Genomic DNA, 19,740 nt, shown 5'->3' on the forward strand with positions numbered 1-19,740 from the left:
CAGCAACCTTTTGGTTACTGGCACAACGCTCTTACCCACTAAGCTACCTGCCGCCTTTATACTGAACAGGGTCACTTTCTCATAGCCATCACCAACCCACAGAGACCAAAGACCTACACAGTCACTTATAACAGATTATCAAGCCTTATGAGCATTCATAGAGCCGTATTTCTGTGCATGGCTGTGTAATGTCATGTTGGCAGTGGGGGCTGTGATGGGCAGGGTGAATGGTTCAAAGGGGCATTGTGCCTCATCCCTATAGACCCATTCTCTCTCCTAGGCCTCGAACATCCGCACAACAATGAGGGAATGTCTCTGTCTCTCTCTCTCACACACACACACACACACACACACACACACACACACACACACACACACATCACACAAACAGGCCTTTTACACAGAGTGTGTTAGTGGGTTGTTGTGTGCTTCCTGGGGTGTCTAGGGATGGATATACTGCAGGTGTCATGGCTGTGCTGTGTGCCAGGGGAGCCGTTCATCTCCCGTTTTTAAATGTCTAATGTTCAAGCAACGCTCTGCTTTATGAGTGTGAACGTTGGCGTAACACTTGGTGTTCATCGGGGCCGTAACTCCAGCCTGGTCCCCTCGGCGCTCTGGCTGGGATTTATCGTCCAGCTTACAGTGGAGTGATTGCCGCGGGGACCGTTAGCACTCGTTCCCTCGTTCTCTGGCTTGGTCATTTATTTGACATGTCCTTTAAGTCCTTTAAAGAATGGGGCGTTTCTGCCGAACGCCTGGGCTCTTTCTGCAAGAGATGGATATGCCGTGTTCAAAGGTCTGTATGTTTTCTCTCTCTCCCTCGTTCTCTCTTTTTATTCCTTCCTTCTCTCTTCTTCCCTCTTTTTATTCCTGCCCTCCTTCCTTCTCTCTTCTTCTCTCTTTTTATTCCTTCCCTCCTTCCTTCTCTCTTCTTCTTTTTTTATTCCTTCCCTCCTTCCTTCTTTCTTCTCTTTTTTTATTCCTTCCCTCCTTCCTTCTCTCTTCTTCTCTCTTTTTATTCCTTCCCTCCTTCCTTCTCTCTTCTTCTCTCTTTTTATTCCTTCCTTCTCTCTTCTTCTCTCTTTTTATTCCTTCCCTCCTTCCTTCTCTCTTCTCTTTTTTTATTCCTTCCCTCCTTCCTTCTCTCTTCTTCTCTCTTTTTATTCCTTCCCTCCTTCCTTCTCTCTTCTTCTCTCTTTTTATTCCTTCCCTCCTTCCTTCTCTCTTCTCTTTTTTTATCCCTTCCCTCCTCCCTTCTCTCTTCTTCTCTTTTTTATTCCTTCCCTCCTTCCTTCTCTCTTCTTCTCTCTTTTTATTCCTTCCCTCCTTCCTTCTCTTCTGCTCTTTTTATTCCTTCCCTCATTCCTTCTCTCTTCTTCTTTTTTTATTCCTTCCCTCCTTCCTTTTCTCTTCTCTTTTTTTATTCCTTCCCTCCTCCCTTCTCTCTTCTTCTCTTTTTTTATTCCTTCCCTCCTTCCTTCTCTCTTCTTCTCTCTTTTTATTCCTTCCCTCCTTCCTTCTCTCTTCTTCTCTCTTTTTATTCCTTCCCTCCTTCCTTCTCTCTTCTTCTCTCTTTTTATTCCTTCCCTCCTTCCTTCTCTCTTCTTCTCTCTTTTTATTACTTCCCTCCTTCCTTCTCTCTTCTTCTCTCTTTTTATTCCCTCCCTCCCTCTTTTCCTCCCTCTCTCCCTGAGCTGTATAGAGTGGTATTACGGCTGTCAGCTAGCCAAGCATGGGATTTGGGCTTGTTTTGTTTCTGCCTCTTAAGATAATGCTCTCTCTCCTTTCTCCTGTGGAGAATAACAAAAGTGAAACAAGAGCAATAAAGCATCGACTTAAGCTTGTTTAGTTTGGGTTTTTACTCTCGTTCCGTGGCACCGCAGGCTGAGGTGCAGACTGAGACTGTGTATGTGCCGGTACTCTCTAGACCTATTCATGCAGTTCGCCCTGGGATCAATGGCAACTGTGCTGATTGTTCGATGCTGGGGGACGTTTTAGAGAAATCGTTAAGATGTAAAACAAGCCATTGTGATCCCAGATTGTCCCCGTCAGGGAGTGGTGTGTGTGTGTGCGTGTGCGTGTTTGTGTGCGGAGTCGCAAACACCATTTATCTTCTGAAGGCCACTGAGGGATTACAACTGAGGGTGGTTGATTTTCTCTTTTAAAAAGCGTACCAAGTTTTTATTTGACACACACAATTGAATGTGATTCGTGACAACATCGATTACTTGAGCAGAGAGAAAGAAGCAGAAAAATGAAACATTAGAGACTTAAAAACATGAACTGACTTAACTGTGTGACGGTACCATGTCATGTAGTGTAGTGTGTTGTAATGTAGTCCAGTCCGTCAGCACTCAGCAGTCTAAATCCCTTCTACAGAATGAGCCAGACCTGCATTAACACCACACATTCCCTCTGCTCATCACTACACACACACACACACACACACACACACACACACACACACACATTTGTTTCACTATCCTTGTGGGGACCAAACAATTGGTTCCCATTCAAAGTCCTATTTCCCCTAACCTTAACTCCTAATTCTAACCCTAACCCTAATTGTAACCCTAAACCTAACCCTTGAGCCTAAAAAAAATGTTTCCTTGTGGGGACTGGCGAAATGTCCCCACTTGTCTGAATTGTCCTTGTTTTAATATTCCTTGTGAGGACTTCTGGTCCCCACAAGGATAGTAAAACCAAAAAACACACACAGACATTCCCTGGTGTTACTGTCCCCTTTTATCTTGTACTTTTATAATGGAGTGCAAGGCCTACTTGCTCAGAGAAGCAATACCAGGGAATGTGTTTTCTTGAAATCATGTTATGTGGAATAAATAATGTATAGTTGAAGTCGGAAGTTTACATACACCTTAGCCAAATACATTTAAACTCAGTTTTTCACAATTCTTGACATTTAATCCTAGTAAAAATGCCCTGTCTTTTAGTCAGTTAGGATCACCACTTTATTTTAAGAATGTGAATTGTCAGAATAATAGAGAGAATTATTTTATTTCTTTCATCACATTCCCAGTGGGTCAGAAGTTTACATACACTCAATTAGTATTTGGTAGCATTGCCTTTAAATTGTTTAACTTGGGTCAAACGTTTCGGGTAGCCTTCCACAAGCTTCCCACAATAAATTGAGTGAATTTTGGCCCATTCCTCCTGACAGAGCTGGTGTAACTGAGTCAGGATTGTAGGCCTCCTTGCTCGCACTAGCTTTTTCAGTTCTGCCCACAAATGTTCTATAGGATTGAGGTCAGGGCTTTGTGATGGCCACTCCAATACCTTGACTTTGTTGTCCTTAAGCCATTTTGCCACAACTTTTGAAGTATGCTTGGGGTCATTTGCGACCAAGCTTTAACTTCCTGACTGATGTCTTGAGATGTTGCTTCAATATATCCACACAATTTTCCTTCCTCACGATGCCATCTATTTTGTGAAGTGCACCAGTCCCTCATGCAGCAAAGCACCCCCACAGCATGATGCTGCCACCCCCCCGTGCTTCACGGTTGGGATGGTGTTCTTCGGCTTGCAAGCAGCACCCTTTTTCCTCCAAACATAACGATGGTCATTATGGCCAAACAGTTAAATTTTTGTTTCATCAGACCAGAGTACATTTCTCCAAAAGGTATGATATTTGTCCCCATGTGCAGTTGCAAACCGTAGTCTGGCTTTTTTATGGTGGTTTTGGAGCAATGGCTTCTTCCTTGCTGAGCGGCCTTTCAGGTTATGTCGATATAGCACTCGTTTTACTGTGGATATAGATACTTTTGTACCTGTTTCCTCCAGCATCTTCACAAGGTCCTTTGCTGTTGTTCTGGGATTGATTTGCACTTTTTGCACCAAAGTACGTTAATCTCTAGGAGACAGAATGCGTCTCCTTCCTGAGTGGTATGACGGCTGCGTGGTGTTTATACTTGCGTACTAGTGTTTGTACAGATGAACGTGGTACCTTCAGGCATTTGGAAATTGCTCCCAAGGATGAACCAGACTTGTGGAGGTCTACAATTTGTTTTCTGAGGTCTTGGCTGATTTCTTTTGATTTTCCCATGATGTCAAGCAAAGAGGCACTGAGTTTGAAGGTAGGCCTTGAAATACATCCACAGGTACACCTCCAATTGACTCAAATTATGTCAATTAGCCTATCAGAAGCTTCTAAAGCCATGACATCATTTTCTGGAATTTTCCAAGCTGTTTAAAGGCACAGTCAACTTAGTGTATGTAAACTTCTGACCCACTGGAATTGTGAAACAGTGAAATAATCTGTCTGTAAACAATTGTTGGAAAAATTACTTGTGTCATGCACAAAGTAGATGTCCTAACCGACTTGCCAAAACTATAGTTTGTTAACAAGAAATTTGTGGAGTGGTTGAAAAACGAATTTTAATGACTCCAACCTAAGTGTATGTAAACGTACGACTTCAACTGTATGTATGGAAGCTCCCCTTACTAGGGATTGTGCTGTTTATCATTTTGAGCTGAACAAAGAGGTGTAATGGGTTCGCACCCAAAAATATGTTGCATAAAGCTTACTTCATTATTAGATTTTTTTATTTTTTTTTACTGCATCAGGGATAGCATACACAGACGTTTCGGCTTCACAGCCTTCTTCAGTGTGTAGGTACACTTTTATTTAATTCAAAACAACATTTGTAAAGAACAACAGATGAGTGGCAGATGCTTCTAATCAGGGATGCTACTCATATGTCAATCAGGGACATGGCCCCTCTGGTCTACCTGTATACAAATGAGTCACAAAAAGATACAGAATTATAGGGTATGGGAGTGGGCACGATGGGCAACTCACAAATCAATCGCCGCAGGTGTCCGTTCACCTAAATACATCACATCAATTAATGAGATAGCCCACCACAAAGGACATTAGGCAAAGCCGTTCATAAATATGTGGAGCCAACTCATAAATATATGCAAAATGTCTCGATATGCAAAATCTGATCTGGACAGTGTTCTTGTATAACAGTCTAAATGTAGCTTATAGGAAGGAGGTGAAATCTAATTATTCATTTAAACCGTGTGGAGATACAGAATTGTATTGATATATTCACATGGCTTCTCTTTGAAGTGGGTGAACTTTTTATGATTTTGTTTTATGAAGTGTCTCGCAACTGGCAAGGTGATATCTTGACGTCTAATAGTGGATTTATGTTCTCCAAGACGTACTTTCAAGGCGCGGGATGTATTTATTTAGTTATTTACTTATTTTTCTGCTGAACATAACCTGAACATTACAGGCTACACAGTGAACCCAGCCTTGAGCCAGCTGCTACCCCAGTGGACCTCTCCTTCCCATCTTCCTGAGAATGTCAATACTGTGTACTTCCACATCTTCCATGTTATGTCAGATGTAGCTTCTATGATCTGTTATGTAACCTAGCGCCCCCTGTTGTCTCTTTTCAGTAACGGCACGGCCGGGAAGATGAACGGGGCATTGGAGCATTCGGACCAGCCCGACCCAGACGCCATCAAGATGTTCGTGGGCCAGATCCCTCGCTCCTGGTCAGAGAAGGAACTGAAGGAGCTGTTTGAGCCCTACGGGGCTGTCTATCAGATCAACATCCTCCGAGACCGCAGCCAGAACCCTCCACAGAGCAAAGGTATGGTGGAGAGACGGTCGTACACACACACATACACACACACACACACACACACACACACACACACACAACAGCCAAACAAAGATAAGATGGAGAATCACTCACTCACTCACAGCTTATGGAATCCTCCACAGAGCAAATGCAAGGAATAAACATAAAAGCATACTGTACAGTACACCAGGATAAATGCCATCAATGCCAGCCTGATATTTCTCTGAAACTGTGTCTTTAACACAAACACAATTGATATCTACATTTTCATCTCATCCACCTTTTCCTGATGAACTTGTCAAGTCAGAGAAAACATGAGGCAGCAGCAATGAGACAATGCTGCTGCCACATTAGCAGACACACATCAAACTCAGAGAGAGACCACAGAATGCACCGTGATGACAGGCAGCATGAGGAGACAGTGGAGTAGGCAGACGGAAGATGTATGGGGGACAGGGAGACGTAGAGAGAGGGGATTTCGGTAAAGGCCGCTGCAGACACCCCTGTTTATGTCATATGTTATTTATCTTCACTAAATTAGGAAGAATGGAAAAGAGGCAGCAAGAGATTTCCCTCCCATCCCCACAGCATCTCTCTGTTTTGCTCTCTTTTCCCTCCTCTCTTTCTCCATCCCTCTCTCTCTTTCTGAGTCACAAGCTCCCACAAGCCTTAACATAGTAATTCACCAGTCTGCCAAGAGGAGACAGGGACACACCTAAATCAAATCATTCGGCCTAAGCTCACTGTCACGTGCTGTGTTCTAATGCGTGTGTGTGCATGCTTGTGTGTGTGTGTGTCTCTCTCTCTCTCTCTCTCCCTTTCTCCCTCTCCATCTCTCCGCAGCTTCTCCTCTCTCTGTGTCCCTAACCTCTGGATTACTCTTTTCTCTTTTTGTCTCCATAGGAGATGAGGCCAATAAACTGCTCTCTTCAACCTCTCCTCTCTTCTTCCATTGTGTCTTTCTCTGTCGCTAAGCCCTTGAGTTGTTCTGATTTCTCTGCTTGATGAATCAAAGTGTGGGAGAGCGTCACTCATAGACACTTTACTTTAAGGAGGGAAAACAGCCTCTCCTCTCTTCCTTGAGACTGTAAACACTCTCAACAATCTCTCCATCTCTCGCTCTCTCTCTTTCTCTGGCCTGTAAAATGGAGGATTGGATTGAACAGGAAATTGACTGTTTGATAGTGCTCTGACTAGGCTTGTATATTCCCAGGCTTTAGGCGCTGTTGTTTTCTTGTCGTTAAGTAAGCGCACTCTAGCGCGGCATGGCCTTGTCAGAGCCCTCTCACTCAGTGGAGCCGCAATGGCCCCTCTCGACTCCACAGTTGCACTGGAGCTTATTCTCATTTCATTGGTGTCAAGGAAACTGTGCCCCTTTCCCCCCGGTCTGTTTAGCTTAAATTAATGACCATATTTTCAGAGTGGTCTCAGTTAGACGGTTGAGTGAGTGTGCTCCGTCGCCCTTGGCGATCCAGAGGCGGGGTCAGCGGCTCTCTCTCTCTCTTGACTATTACTAGAGTAATTTGGATTTGTGAAGTGGAGTTTATTTTAATTTTATTTTCTCTCCTTCTCTCTCTCTCCATTCCTCTCTAATCCATTGATGGTAGATATACATTTTTGAGTTGATACACACATTCCTCCATACACATACTGTTATTGATGCTTATAGTAAATATTTTCTTAAATGTTTCATGCACAATTAATACGTTTTACACCAGTGGGTTCGTAGACTGTGTTTCCCATCTGAGTGGTCTGGTTGTCTTTTAGATGGTTATTCTGCAGGAAGGGCAGCTGCTAGTTGAGTTGAGTCTGGTCCCAGGCCTGGACTATCTGATGGATGGTGTGTATCTGTGTGAACGCTGGCCAGTGCAGTCTGGACAGTTTAGTTTGGCTGCTGTTGCTTTAATGTGTTAAGAGTCAATAAACAGATGAGTGGAGAGAGCGAGAGAGAATTTGATTTAGCACTGAGAGAGGGGCGAGAGGGGGATGAGAGAGGGAGGAGAGGAGAGAGGCCCAGAGGGGTAAACAAAGACGGTCCTCCTCTCTCTCAAACAGTTTGCATCCCAGGTTTGTTTGCATCTGTTGTCTAGCCGGGTGTGTACAGCACAGTTTTGTGTGTGTGTGTGTGTGTGTGTGTGTGTGTGTGTGTGTGTGTGTGTGTGTGTGTGTGTGTGTGTGTGTGTTGGCAGGGGACATACTATGTCATTAATCTTAATGATCCCGCCTGTCCTCATGGGTACGGAGGCACAGCATGCACACATGCGCGCGTGCGCACACACACACACACACACACAATGGGTTTAATGTCTTCATTAGCAAGTTGTATATACTACACAATTCTCCAGACATGGTGTCTGAAAGAACGACAACTCATATCAGCAACACACACACACACACACACACACACACACACACACACACACACACACACACACACACACAATGGGTTTAATGTCTTCATTAGCAAGTTGTATATACTACACAATTCTCCAGACATGGTGTCTGAAAGAACGACAACTCATATCAGCAACACACACACACACACACACACACATGCTGAAATATAATAATAGCTCACAGTATCTGTTTCTCCATCACCACTCTCATTATACATCCCCTCTGGGGTTTCCCACTGTAGTATCCAGGGGCATCCATCTCTCCAATGGCACACATTCACTGTTACAATTCTAATTCAACCGCATTCTCCCACAACGCTGAGGTAACGCTCGGCAAACGCTTTGCCTCCAACACAATTATCTCCTCTAATGGATTCAGTAGAGACCGGGCCGACCTGAGTCGGAACACTGATTTATTTCATTCTTTCCTAAAGCAGCACAGCCAATTAGATTGCCATAACAAGACATTCGCTTTGTTAGCAGTCTACCCAAGTCCAATTAATGAGCGACTGCAGGTGGATTTTATAATGGGGGGCTGGAGGATTGGAGGGTGAGACGTGTGTGTGTGTGTGTGTGTGTGTGTTTGAGAGTGCGTGAATTGGCATGCCTCAGTGGTGAAGCTAGTTGCCTGGATAGGAGAGCAGTGCAGTGCTGGAAGCCTACTCTGTGTGTGTTCGGGGTTAGCCAGGGAACAGCGTTTTGAGGATTTAATTTGAAGCTATTTCTCCACAGATAGTTGTGGTGGATTTGTAAAGTGTAAAGTGCTGTGTGTCCTAATCTTGTCTGAAGGTACAGTGGATATGAAGAGATATTGCCAGTCAAAGATCCAATCTTCTCAACACAGGCCACTATGGCTGATTATACCTCCCAACCCCCTTGTCTCACTCTCTCCCCCCTCTATCAATCCACTCCTCTCATGCTTTATCGAGTATTCTCTCTCTCTCTCTCTCTCTGTCTACTATGATGGTGTGGACCTGTGGTTGTGGATGTTGTTATTGACAGTGTGAGAAGGCCACAGGTTCTTTGTGCAGTCAAAAGGCTCCTTCAGTAGTAATAAAGCATTTATGAACACAGTCTCTCTCCTAATCTCTATTCCTCTCACAGGCTGCTCTCTACTCCCACCTCCCCTCTCTCTGTGTGTGTATATATTTTCTTTCTCCTCTGTGTGTTTTGTGTAGGCCTGCATGTGTGTGTATCTCTAGTGGAGTGTGTGTGGTGTGCTTTATGCCTTGTTGGACTTAATATAAATGTTGAGAGAGAGAGAGAGAGAGGCTATTCACAGTACACTCAGTGTTGTAGTACTCGAGACTGGTCTGGAGACCACATATTGAGTGTCTCGGTCTTGTCTCTGTGTCGGATACATTTGTACTCGGTCTTGGCTCTGTCTCCGACAGTGAGGACTCGGAATATTTTCCCGAGACCAGCGGAGTAAAAAACTCATAATTATCAGCTTCCATTCAGTCAGCGCATAAAACCGCTTTGCCAGGCCAAATACAGTGGGGAAAAAAAGTATTTAGTCAGCCACCAATTGTGCAAGTTCTCCCACTTAAAAAGATGAGAGAGGCCTGTAATTTTCATCATAGGTACACGTCAACTATGACAAAATGAGAAAATAAAATCCAGAAAATCACATTGTAGGATTTTTAATGAATTTATTTGCAAATTATGGTGGAAAATAAGTATTTGGTCAATAACAAAAGTTTCTCAATACTTTGTTATATACCCTTTGTTGGCAATGACACAGGTCAAACGTTTTCTGTAAGTCTTCACAAGGTTTTCACACACTGTTGCTGGTATTTTGGCCCATTCAACTCCCTCCAAAGATCTTCTATGGGGTTGAGATCTGGAGACTGGCTAGGCCACTCCAGGACCTTGAAATGCTTCTTATGAAGCCACTCCTTCGTTGCCCGGGCGGTGTGTTTGGGATCATTGTCATGCTGAAAGACCCAGCCACGTTTCATCTTCAATGCCCTTGCTGATGGACGGAGGTTTTCACTCAAAATCTCACGATACATGGCCCCATTCATTCTTTCCTTTACACGGATCAGTCGTCCTGGTCCCTTTGCAGAAAAACAGCCCCAAAGCATGATGTTTCCACCCCCATGCTTCACAGTAGGTATGGTGTTCTTTGGATGCAACTCAGCATTCTTTGTCCTCCAAACACGACGAGTTGAGTTTTTACCAAAAAGTTCTATTTTGGTTTCATCTGACCATATGACATTCTCCCAATCCTCTTCTGGATCATCCAAATGCACTCTAGCAAACTTCAGACGGGCCTGGACATGTACTGGCTTAAGCAGGGGGACACGTCTGGCACTGCAGGATTTGAGTCCCTGGCGTCGTAGTGTGTTACTGATGGTAGTAGGCTTTGTTACTTTGGTCCCAGCTCTCTGCAGGTCATTCACTAGGTCCCCTTGTGTGGTTCTGGGATTTTTGCTCACCGTTCCTGTGATCATTTTGACCCCACGGGGTGAGATCTTGCGTGGAGCCCCAGATCGAGGGAGATTATCAGTGGTCTTGTATGTCTTCCATTTCCTAATAATTGCTCCCACAGTTGATTTCTTCAAACCAAGCTGCTTACCTATTTCAGATTCAGTCTTCCCAGCCTGGTGCAGGTCTACAATTTTGTTTCTGGTGTCCTTTGACAGCTCTTTGGTCTTGGCCATAGTGGAGTTTGGAGTGTGACTGTTTGAGGTTGTGGACAGGTGTCTTTTATACTGATAACAAGTTCAAACAGGTGCCATTAATACAGGTAACGAGTGGAGGACAGAGGAGCCTCTTAAAGAAGAAGTTACAGGTCTGTGAGAGCCAGAAATCTTGCTTGTTTGTAGGTGACCAAATACTTATTTTCCACCATAATTTGCAAATAAATTCATAAAAAATCCTACAATGTGATTTTCTGGAGAAAAAAAATTCTCAATTTGTCTGTCATAGTTGACGTGTACCTATGATGAAAATTACAGGCCTCTCTCATCTTTTTAAGTGGGAGAACTTGCACAATTGGTGGCTGACTAAATACTTTTTTTCCCCACTGTATATACACTCCTTTCTTGAAACATTAATACAGTATCTTAACAGCCTTTATATCTAAACTCAGCAAAAAAAGAAACATCCCTTTTTCAGGACCCTGTCTTTCAAAGATAATTTGTAAAAATCCAAATAACTTCACAGATCTTCATTGTAATGGGTTTAAACACTGTTTCCCATGCTTGTTCAATGAACCATAAACAATTAATGAACATGCACCTGTGGAACGGTCATTAAGACACTAACAGCTTACAGACGGTAGGCAATTAAGGTCACAGTTCTGAAAACTTAGGACACTAAAGAGGCTTTTCTACTGACTCTGAAAAACACCAAAAGAAAGATGCCCATGGTCCCTGCTCATCTGCGTGAACGTGCCTTAGGCATGCTGCAAGGAGGCATGAGGACTGCAGATATGGCCAGGGCAATAAATTGCAATGTCCGTACTGTGAGACGCCTAAGACAGCGCTACAGGACGGACAGCTGATCGTCCTCGCAGTGTCAGACCACGTGTAACAACACCTGCACAGGATCGGTACATCCGAACATCACACCTGCGGGACAGGTACAGGATGGCAACAACAACTGCCCGAGTTACACCAGGAACGCACAATCCCTCCATCAGTGCTCAGACTGTCCGCAATAGGCTGAGAGAGGCTGGACTGAGGACTTGTAGGCCTGTTGTAAGGCAGGTCCTCACCAGACATCACCGGCAACAAGGAAGCCTATGGGCACAAACCCACCGTTGCTGGACCAGACAGGACTGGCAAAAAGTGCTCTTCACTGACGAGTTGCGGTTTTGTCTCACCAGGGGTGATGGTCGGATTCACGTTTATCGTCGAAGGAATGAGCGTTACACCGAGGCCTGTACTCTGGAGCGGGATCGATTTGGAGGTGGAGGGTCCGTCATGGTCTGGGGCGGTGTGTCACAGCATCATCGGACTGAGCTTGTTGTCATTGCAGGCAATCTCAACGCTGTGCGTTACAGGGAAGACATCCTCCTCCCTCATGTGGTACCCTTCCTGCAGGCTCATCCTGACATGACCCTCCAGCATGACAATGCCACCAGCCATACTGCTCGTTCTGTGCGTGATTTCCTGCAAGATAGGAATGTCAGTGTTCTGCCATGGCCAGCGAAGAGCCCGGATCTCAATCCCATTGAGCACGTCTGGGACCTGTTGTCTGTGGAACTTGTTCAGTTTATGTCTGTTGTTGAATCTTATGTTCATACAAATATTTACACGTTTGCTGAAAATATACGCAGTTGACAATGAGAGGACGTTTATTTATTTGCTGAGTTTATTATAAACATGTTTGTGTAGTGGCAAACCTATAGGCCTTCAGTGTGTGACAGGTTCGTGTATCTGAAAGGACAGCAACCGTAATACCAGCGTAGTCATGTAGGATAGTGCACTTTTTGTAAAACACAAAGGGCCAGTGGTGTATTGGAGGCTATATGCAGGTATAAGCCGTACACCCACTTTTTTTCAGTGAGCATTGTGTATACTCACTTCTTAATCCCCACCGATGCGTATCAAAGTAGTGTAGTGGAGGTATACGACTTATCAATGATGTAGTACAATAGAGAAATCATGCATAAAGTAGCCTACACGATCGCAAAGCACGTGAAATATACAGTATTCACATGCGCGCCGCGCACATAGCCTAGTTTCAGTGGAATATCATATTTTACATACATTTACATTTTAGTCATTTAGCAGACGCTCTTAACCAGAGCGACTTACAGGAGCAATTAGGGTTAAGTGCCTTGCTCAAGGGCACATTAACGTCATTTAGCAGACGCTCTTAGCCAGAGCGACTCACAAATTGGTGCGTTCACCCTATAGCCAGTGGGATAACCACTTTACAATTTGGGGGGGGGGGGGGGGGGGTTAGAAGGAATACTTTAGCCTATCCCAGGTATTCCTTAAAGAGGTGGGGTTTCAAATGTCTCCGGAAGGTGGTGAGTGACTCCGCTGTCCTGGCGTCGTGAGGGAGCTTGTTCCACCATTGGGGTGCCAGAGCAGCGAACAGTTTTGACTGGGCTGAGGGGGAGCTGTGCTTCCGCAGAGGAAGGGGAGCCAGCAGGCCAGAGGTGGATGAACGCAATGTCCTCGTTTGGGTGTAGGGACTGATCAGAGCCTGAAGGTACAGGGGTGCCGTTCCCCTCACTGCTCCAAAGGCAAGCACCATGGTCTTGTAGCGGATGCGAGCTTCAATTGGAAGCCAGTGGAGTGTGCGGAGGAGGGGGGTGACGTGAGAGAACTTGGGAAGGTTGAACACCAGACGGGCTGCGGCATTCTGGATGAGTTGTAGGGGTTTAATGGCACAGGCAGGGAGCCCAGCCAACAGCGAGTTGCAGTAGTCCAGACGGGAGATGACAAGTGCCTGGACCAGGACCTGCGCCGCTTCCTGTGTAAGGCAGGGTCGCACTCTCCGAATGTTGTAGAGCATGAACCTGCAGGAGCGGGTCACCGCCTTGATGTTGGCGGAGAACGACAGGGTGTTGTCCAGGGTCACGCCTAGGCTCTTCGCACTCTGGGAGGAGGACACAGCGGAGTTGTCTACCGTGATGGCGAGATCATGGAACGGGCAGTCCTTCCCGGGGAGGAAGAGCAGCTCCGTCTTGCCAGGGTTCAGCTTGAGGTGGTGATCCGTCATCCATACTGATATGTCTGCCAGACATGCAGAGATGCGATTCGCCACCTGGTGATCAGAAGGGGGAAAGGAGAAGATTAGTTGTGTATCGTCAGCGTAGCAATGATAGGAAAGGCCATGTGAGGATATGACAGAGCCAAGTGACTTGGTGTATAGGGAGAAAAGGAGAGGGCCCAAAACCGATCCCTGGGGGACACCAGTGGTGAGAGCACGTGGTGCGGAGACAGCTTCCCGCCACGCCACTTGGTAGGAGCGACCGGTCAGGTAGGACGCAATCCAGGAGTGAGCCGCGCCGGAGATGCCCATTTCGGAGAGGGTGGAGAGGAGGATCTGATGGTTCACAGTATCAAAGGCAGCAGACAGATCTAGAAGGACAAGAGCAGAGGAGAGAGAGTTAGCTTTAGCAGTGCGGAGAGTCTCTGTGACACAGAGAAGAGCAGTCTCAGTTGAATGACCAGTCCTGAAACCTGATTGGTTTGGATCAAGAAGGTCATTCTGAGAGAGATAGCAAGAGAGTTGGCTAAAGACGGCACGCTCAATAGTTTTGGAAAGAAAAGAAAGAAGGGATACTGGTCTGTAGTTGTTGACATCAGTGGGGTCGAGTGTTGGTTTTTTGAGAAGGGGAGTAACTCTCGCTCTCTTGAAGACGGAAGGGACATGGCCAGCGGTCAAGGATGAGTTGATCAGCGAGGTGAGGTAGGGGAGAAGGTCACCGGAGATGGTCTGGAGAAGGGAGGAGGGGATGGGGTCAAGCGGGCAGGTTGTTGGGCGGCCTGCAGTCACAAGTCGCAGGATCTTATCTGGAGAGAGAGGGGAGAAAGAAGTCAAAGCATAGGGTAGGGCAGTGTGAGCAGGACCAGCAGTGTCATTAGGCTTAACAAACAAGGATCGGATGTCGTCAACCTTCTTTTCAAAGTGGTTGACGAAGTCATCCACAGAGAGAGAGGAGGGGGGGAGGGGGGGGGGAGGATTCAGGAGGGAGGAAAATGTGGCAAAGAGCTTCCTAGGGTTAGAGGCAGATGCTTGGAATTTAGAGTGGTAGAAGGTGGCCTTAGCAGCAGAAACAGATGAAGAAAATGTAGAGAGGAGGGAGTGAAAAGATGCCAGGTCGGCAGGGAATTTAGTTTTCTTCCATTTCCGCTCCGCTGCCCGGAGCTCTGTTCTGTGAGCTCGCAATGAGTCATCAAGCCACGGAGCTGGAGGGGAGGACCGAGCCGGCCGTGAGGATAGGGGACACAGAGAGTCAAAGGATGCAGAAAGGGAGGAGAGGAGGGTTGAGGAGGCAGAATCAGGAGATTGGAGGGAGAAGGATTGAGCAGAGGGAAGAGATGATAGGATGGAAGAGGAGAGAGTAGTGGGAGAGAGAGAGCGAAGGTTGCGGCGGCGCATTACCATCTGTGTAGGGGCAGAGTGAGTAGTGTGGGAGGAGAGTGAGAGAGAAAAGGAAACAAAGTAGTGGTCGGAGACTTGGAGGGGAGTTGCAGTGAGATTAGTAGAGGAGCAGCATCTAGTGAAGATGAGGTCAAGCGTATTGCCTGCCTTGTGAGTAGGGGGGGACGGTGAGAGGGTGAGGTCAAAAGAGGAGAGGAGTGGAAAGAAGGAGGCAGAGAGAAATGAGTCAAATGTGGACATAGGGAGGTTGAAATCCCCCAAAACTGTGAGGGGTGAGCCATCCTCAGGGAAGGAACTTATCAAGGCGTCAAGCTCATTGATGAACTCTCCAAGGGAACCTGGAGGGCGATAGATGACAAGGATATTAAGCTTAAATGGGCTAGTGACTGTGACAGCATGGAATTCAAATGAGGAGATAGACAGATGGGTTAGGGGAAAAATTGAGAATGTCCACTTGGGAGAGATGAGGATTCCTGTACCACCACCCCTCTGACCAGATGCTCTCGGGGTATGCGAGAACACATGGTCAGACGAGGAGAGAGCAGTAGGAGTAGCGGTGTTTTCAGTGGTGATCCATGTTTCCGTCAGCGCCAGGAAGTCGAGGGACTGGAGGTTGGCATAGGCTGGGATGAAGTCAGCTTTGTTGGCAGCAGAACGGCAGTTCCAGAGGCTGCCTGCGACCTGGAACTCCACGTGGGTGGTGCGTGCAGGGACCACCAAATTGGAGAGGCAGCAGCCACGCGGTGTGGTGCGTTTGTGTAGCCTGTGCAGAGAGGAGAGAACAGGGATAGGCAGAGGCATAGTTGACAGGCTGTAGCAAATGGCTACAAAAATGCAGAGGAGATCGGAATGAAATGGGCTAAGCATCTGGGAGTGGAGAGAGCAGGGCCTCCCTCACCAAATCTTCTAGCTCGGAAACTAAAATTGTTTCACTGAACCACCCGAACAAAAACTCTCCCAACTTCCGCCTTTGGAAATCAGAATTGTTGTGAACCACAGCGGTTCAATGTTTAAAGGAGTAGACTCAACCCACTTTGTTCAGCTAGCCAACTATGACTCCATAGCCAACTAGCAGACTAGCATCCAATAACAATAACACACCGTTTAGCGCCAACACTTGGTCACAACAAACCACCAATATTGTGATATCACACTAAACAGATCATTCGTGTCTGTGTCAAGTTCCTTATATGACGCAGCAATGATTAGACGTTGGCTAGCTAGGACAAGTAAATTGTGGTTAGCTACTACAGTACAGCCAAATGGTCATGTTGGGTAGCTAGCAATGGCCACTGTGTCGACTCTGTTTGAAGAACGGCTAGCTAGCTAGCTTCGTGCTACAGCTGGCACGGCCGAGGACACTGCCAAGACACAGTAACTACCCACAACAACCCACGAAGCCTAGCTATGACGCCGTAGCCAACCTGCAAGCTAGCATCTATTAACACACAACTTAGCATCAACACCTGGCCACAACAAACTGCCAAGAGTGTGTCAGCACACCAAACAGACAATTCAAGTCCGTGTCGAGTTCCCTTCACAACGCAGCAAAAAAAAAAAAATAAATAATAATAATAATAATAATAATTAAACGTTGGAACCAGCTCTCCAGCGTTGCTAATCGTTACCAATAGCTACCCGCTAGCTAGCTAGCCTCGTGCCTCGATACTAGTCCACAATTACCTATGGAAAGCTACTACAACCACAATACTAACCTACAATAAATTCAATACCTAACTACAGCTAGCTACCTACCTACGATCTAATACATGGTTAAGCAAAAGTTAAACGTTGGGTAGGAGTACATTACCGTTGGAACCAGCTCTCCAGCGTTGCTAATCGTTACCAATAGCTACCCGCTAGCTAGCTAGCCTCATGCCTCGAAACTAACCCACAAATTACCCACGGAAAGCTACAATAACAACAATACTAACCTACAATAAATACAATACCTAACTACAGCTAACTACCTACCTACGATCTAATACATGGTTAAGCTTTACTCAACACTACATGTAGCTTACCCCTACTTACCTACTTACCTACTTGCTGCAGGCAGCAAGTGTGCAGTTCTCATGGAGCAGCTCACAGAAGAATGACATCGGTAGCCGGTAGGGTAGGAAAGACGTTTCAATTAATGATATCTACCAGTAAATACTAAGGCAACAATGGGCATGCAAACCAGGAATTGAAAAGTTAAGTCTGAAGTGTTTGTTAGTAGGCTATTTGTGATGCACAATTGTCAGCATGGTTGTTTGCATCAGGGGCATAGACATGGATGGGCCTGGGTGGACAGAGGGCTACCCACTTGGATGCCAGGCCCTGACAGGCCCACCCAATCAGATTGATGTGGTTTAAGCATTGTTATAGACTTAAACCCAAAAGGTGAGATTTTGAGAGTAAAAATCTATAGGAAAACTCATTAAAAAAACATAGGATAACAGGGTGCCTTTCCTTCGCTGGGTGGGCCGTTTGGGAACTGTTTGCCAAAATTTGAGTTTGCCAAACTTCTCCAGGCACCACTACACCACTTCATGTCAAACCTGGATTCAAATATTGGTTTTCTTTCAAATACTTCAGCTGCATTTGCTGGAACCAATAGACTAGTCCCAAAAGTGCAAATGCTGCTCATATGGCACTCCAAGCAGGCTAAATCAAAGTATTAGAAAAATTTAACAAATACTATTTCAACATTTTGGCTCTGTTGAACGTTGAGGTCTACTCACCTTCTGTCCTCATGGGGGTTGGAATGATAGCTGTTCATCCCATTGAGGACATCGTTTCTGGGGCATTCAAAGGCGAACTCCTGGTCAAAGTCATTTACGTAAGGAGACCAGTGGCACTCGGGCTCATAGACAAACGTGTCTTTGCACTCAATGTCCCACACACGGTCTTCATGGTTGTTGTCATGCTGACTAAAATTAGATACATGACAATGCACGTATTAATGGTTGAATTGATTTGAAAACAAACATACAGTGCATTCGGAAAGTATTCAGACTCCTTGACTCTTTCCACATTTTGTTACGTTACAGCCTTATTCTAAAATTGATTAATTTAATTTTTTTCCTCATCAATCCACACACAATACCCAATGATGACAAAGTGAAAACAGGTTGTTGTTTTTTTTGTGCAAATTTATTTAAAAAAAGTAAAAAATACCTTATTTAAATAACTATTCAGACCCTTTGCTATGAGACTTGAAATTGAGCTCAGGTGCATCCTGTTTCCATTGATCAACCTTGATGTTTCTACAACTTGATTGGAGTCCACCTGTGGTAAATTCAATTGATTGGACATGATTTATAAGGTCCCACAGTTGACAGTGCATGTCAGAGCAAAAACCAAGCCATGAGGTCGAAGGAAGTGTCCGTAGAGCTCCGAGACAAGATTGTGTCGAGGCACAGATCTGGGGAAGGGTACCAAAACATTTCTGCAGCATTGAAGGTCCCCAAGAACACAGTGGCCTCCATGATTCTTAAATGGAAGAAGTTTGGAACCACCAAAACTCTTCCTAGAGCTGGCCGCCGGCCAAACTGAGCAATCGGGGGCGAAGGGCCTTGGTCAGGGAGGTGACCAAGAACCCAATGGTCACTCTGAGCTCCAGAGTTACTCTGTGGAGATGGGAGAACCTTCCAGAAGGACAACCATCTCTGCAGCACTCCACCAATCAGGCCTTTATGGTAGAGTGGCCAGATGGAAGCCACTCCTCAGTAAAAGGCACATGACAGCCCGTTTGGAGTTTGCCAAAAGGCACCTAAAGACTCTCAGACCATGAGAGCATTCTTTGGTCTGATGAAACCAAGATTGAACTCTTTGGCCTGAATGCCAAGCGTCACATCTGGCACCATCCCAACGGTGAAGCATGGTGGTGGCAGCATCATGCTGAGGGAATGTGTTTCAGCGGCAGGGACTGGGACTAGTCAGGACCGAGGGAAAGATGAACAGAGCAAAGTACAGAGAGATCCTTGATGAAAACCTGCTCCAGAGCGCTCAGGACCTCAGACTGGGGCGACGGTTCACCTTCCAACAGGACAACAACCCTAAGCACACAGCCAAGACAACGCAGGGGTGGCTTCGGGACAAGTCTCTGAATGTCCTTGAGTGGCCCAGCCAGAGGCCGGACTCGAACCCGATCTAACATCTCTGGAGAGACTTGAAAATAGCTGTGCAGCGACACTCCCCATCCAACCAGACAGAGCTTTAGAGGATCTGCAGAGAAGAATGGGAGAAACTCCCCAAATCCAGGTGTGCCAAGCTTGTAGCGTCATACCAAAGAAGACTGTAATCGCTGCCAAAGGTGCTTCAACAAAGTACTGAGTAAAGGGTCTGAATACTTATGTAAATGTGATATTTCCGGGGGTTTTTTTATACATTAGCAACAATTTCTAAAAACCTGTTTTTGCTTTGTCGTCATGGGGTATTGTGTGTAGATTGAGGGGGGGGGGACAATTTAATCAATTTTACAAAAAGCTGTAACGTAACGAAATTTGGAAAAAGTCAAGGGGTCTGAATACTTTTCGAATGCACTGTAACTGCATTTAAGGTTTAATTTCAACACTGCAGTGCGGTCTCAAACATTGAGTGTCTCGGTCTTGTCGAATACATTTGTACTCTGTCTTGATTCTGTCTCGAACAGTGAGGACTAGTAATTT

At 45.7% G+C, this 19,740-nt stretch overlaps 1 protein-coding gene across 1 annotated transcript in view; it reads left to right on the forward strand.

The window, feature by feature from the left end:
• LOC311140312 (CUGBP Elav-like family member 2) overlaps nucleotides 1-19,740 on the forward strand; it is a 102,632-nt gene that overhangs the window by 35,340 nt on the left and 47,552 nt on the right. The window contains exon 2 of the mRNA XM_084175318.1: nucleotides 5,428-5,624. Within this exon, the coding sequence (XP_084031444.1) occupies nucleotides 5,428-5,624 (197 nt within the window). The remainder of the gene's footprint in view (nucleotides 1-5,427; nucleotides 5,625-19,740) is intronic.

This window comes from Coregonus lavaretus (assembly GCF_964263955.1).
Source record: "Coregonus lavaretus genome assembly, chromosome: 13".
NCBI classification, from domain to species: domain Eukaryota; kingdom Metazoa; phylum Chordata; class Actinopteri; order Salmoniformes; family Salmonidae; genus Coregonus; species Coregonus lavaretus.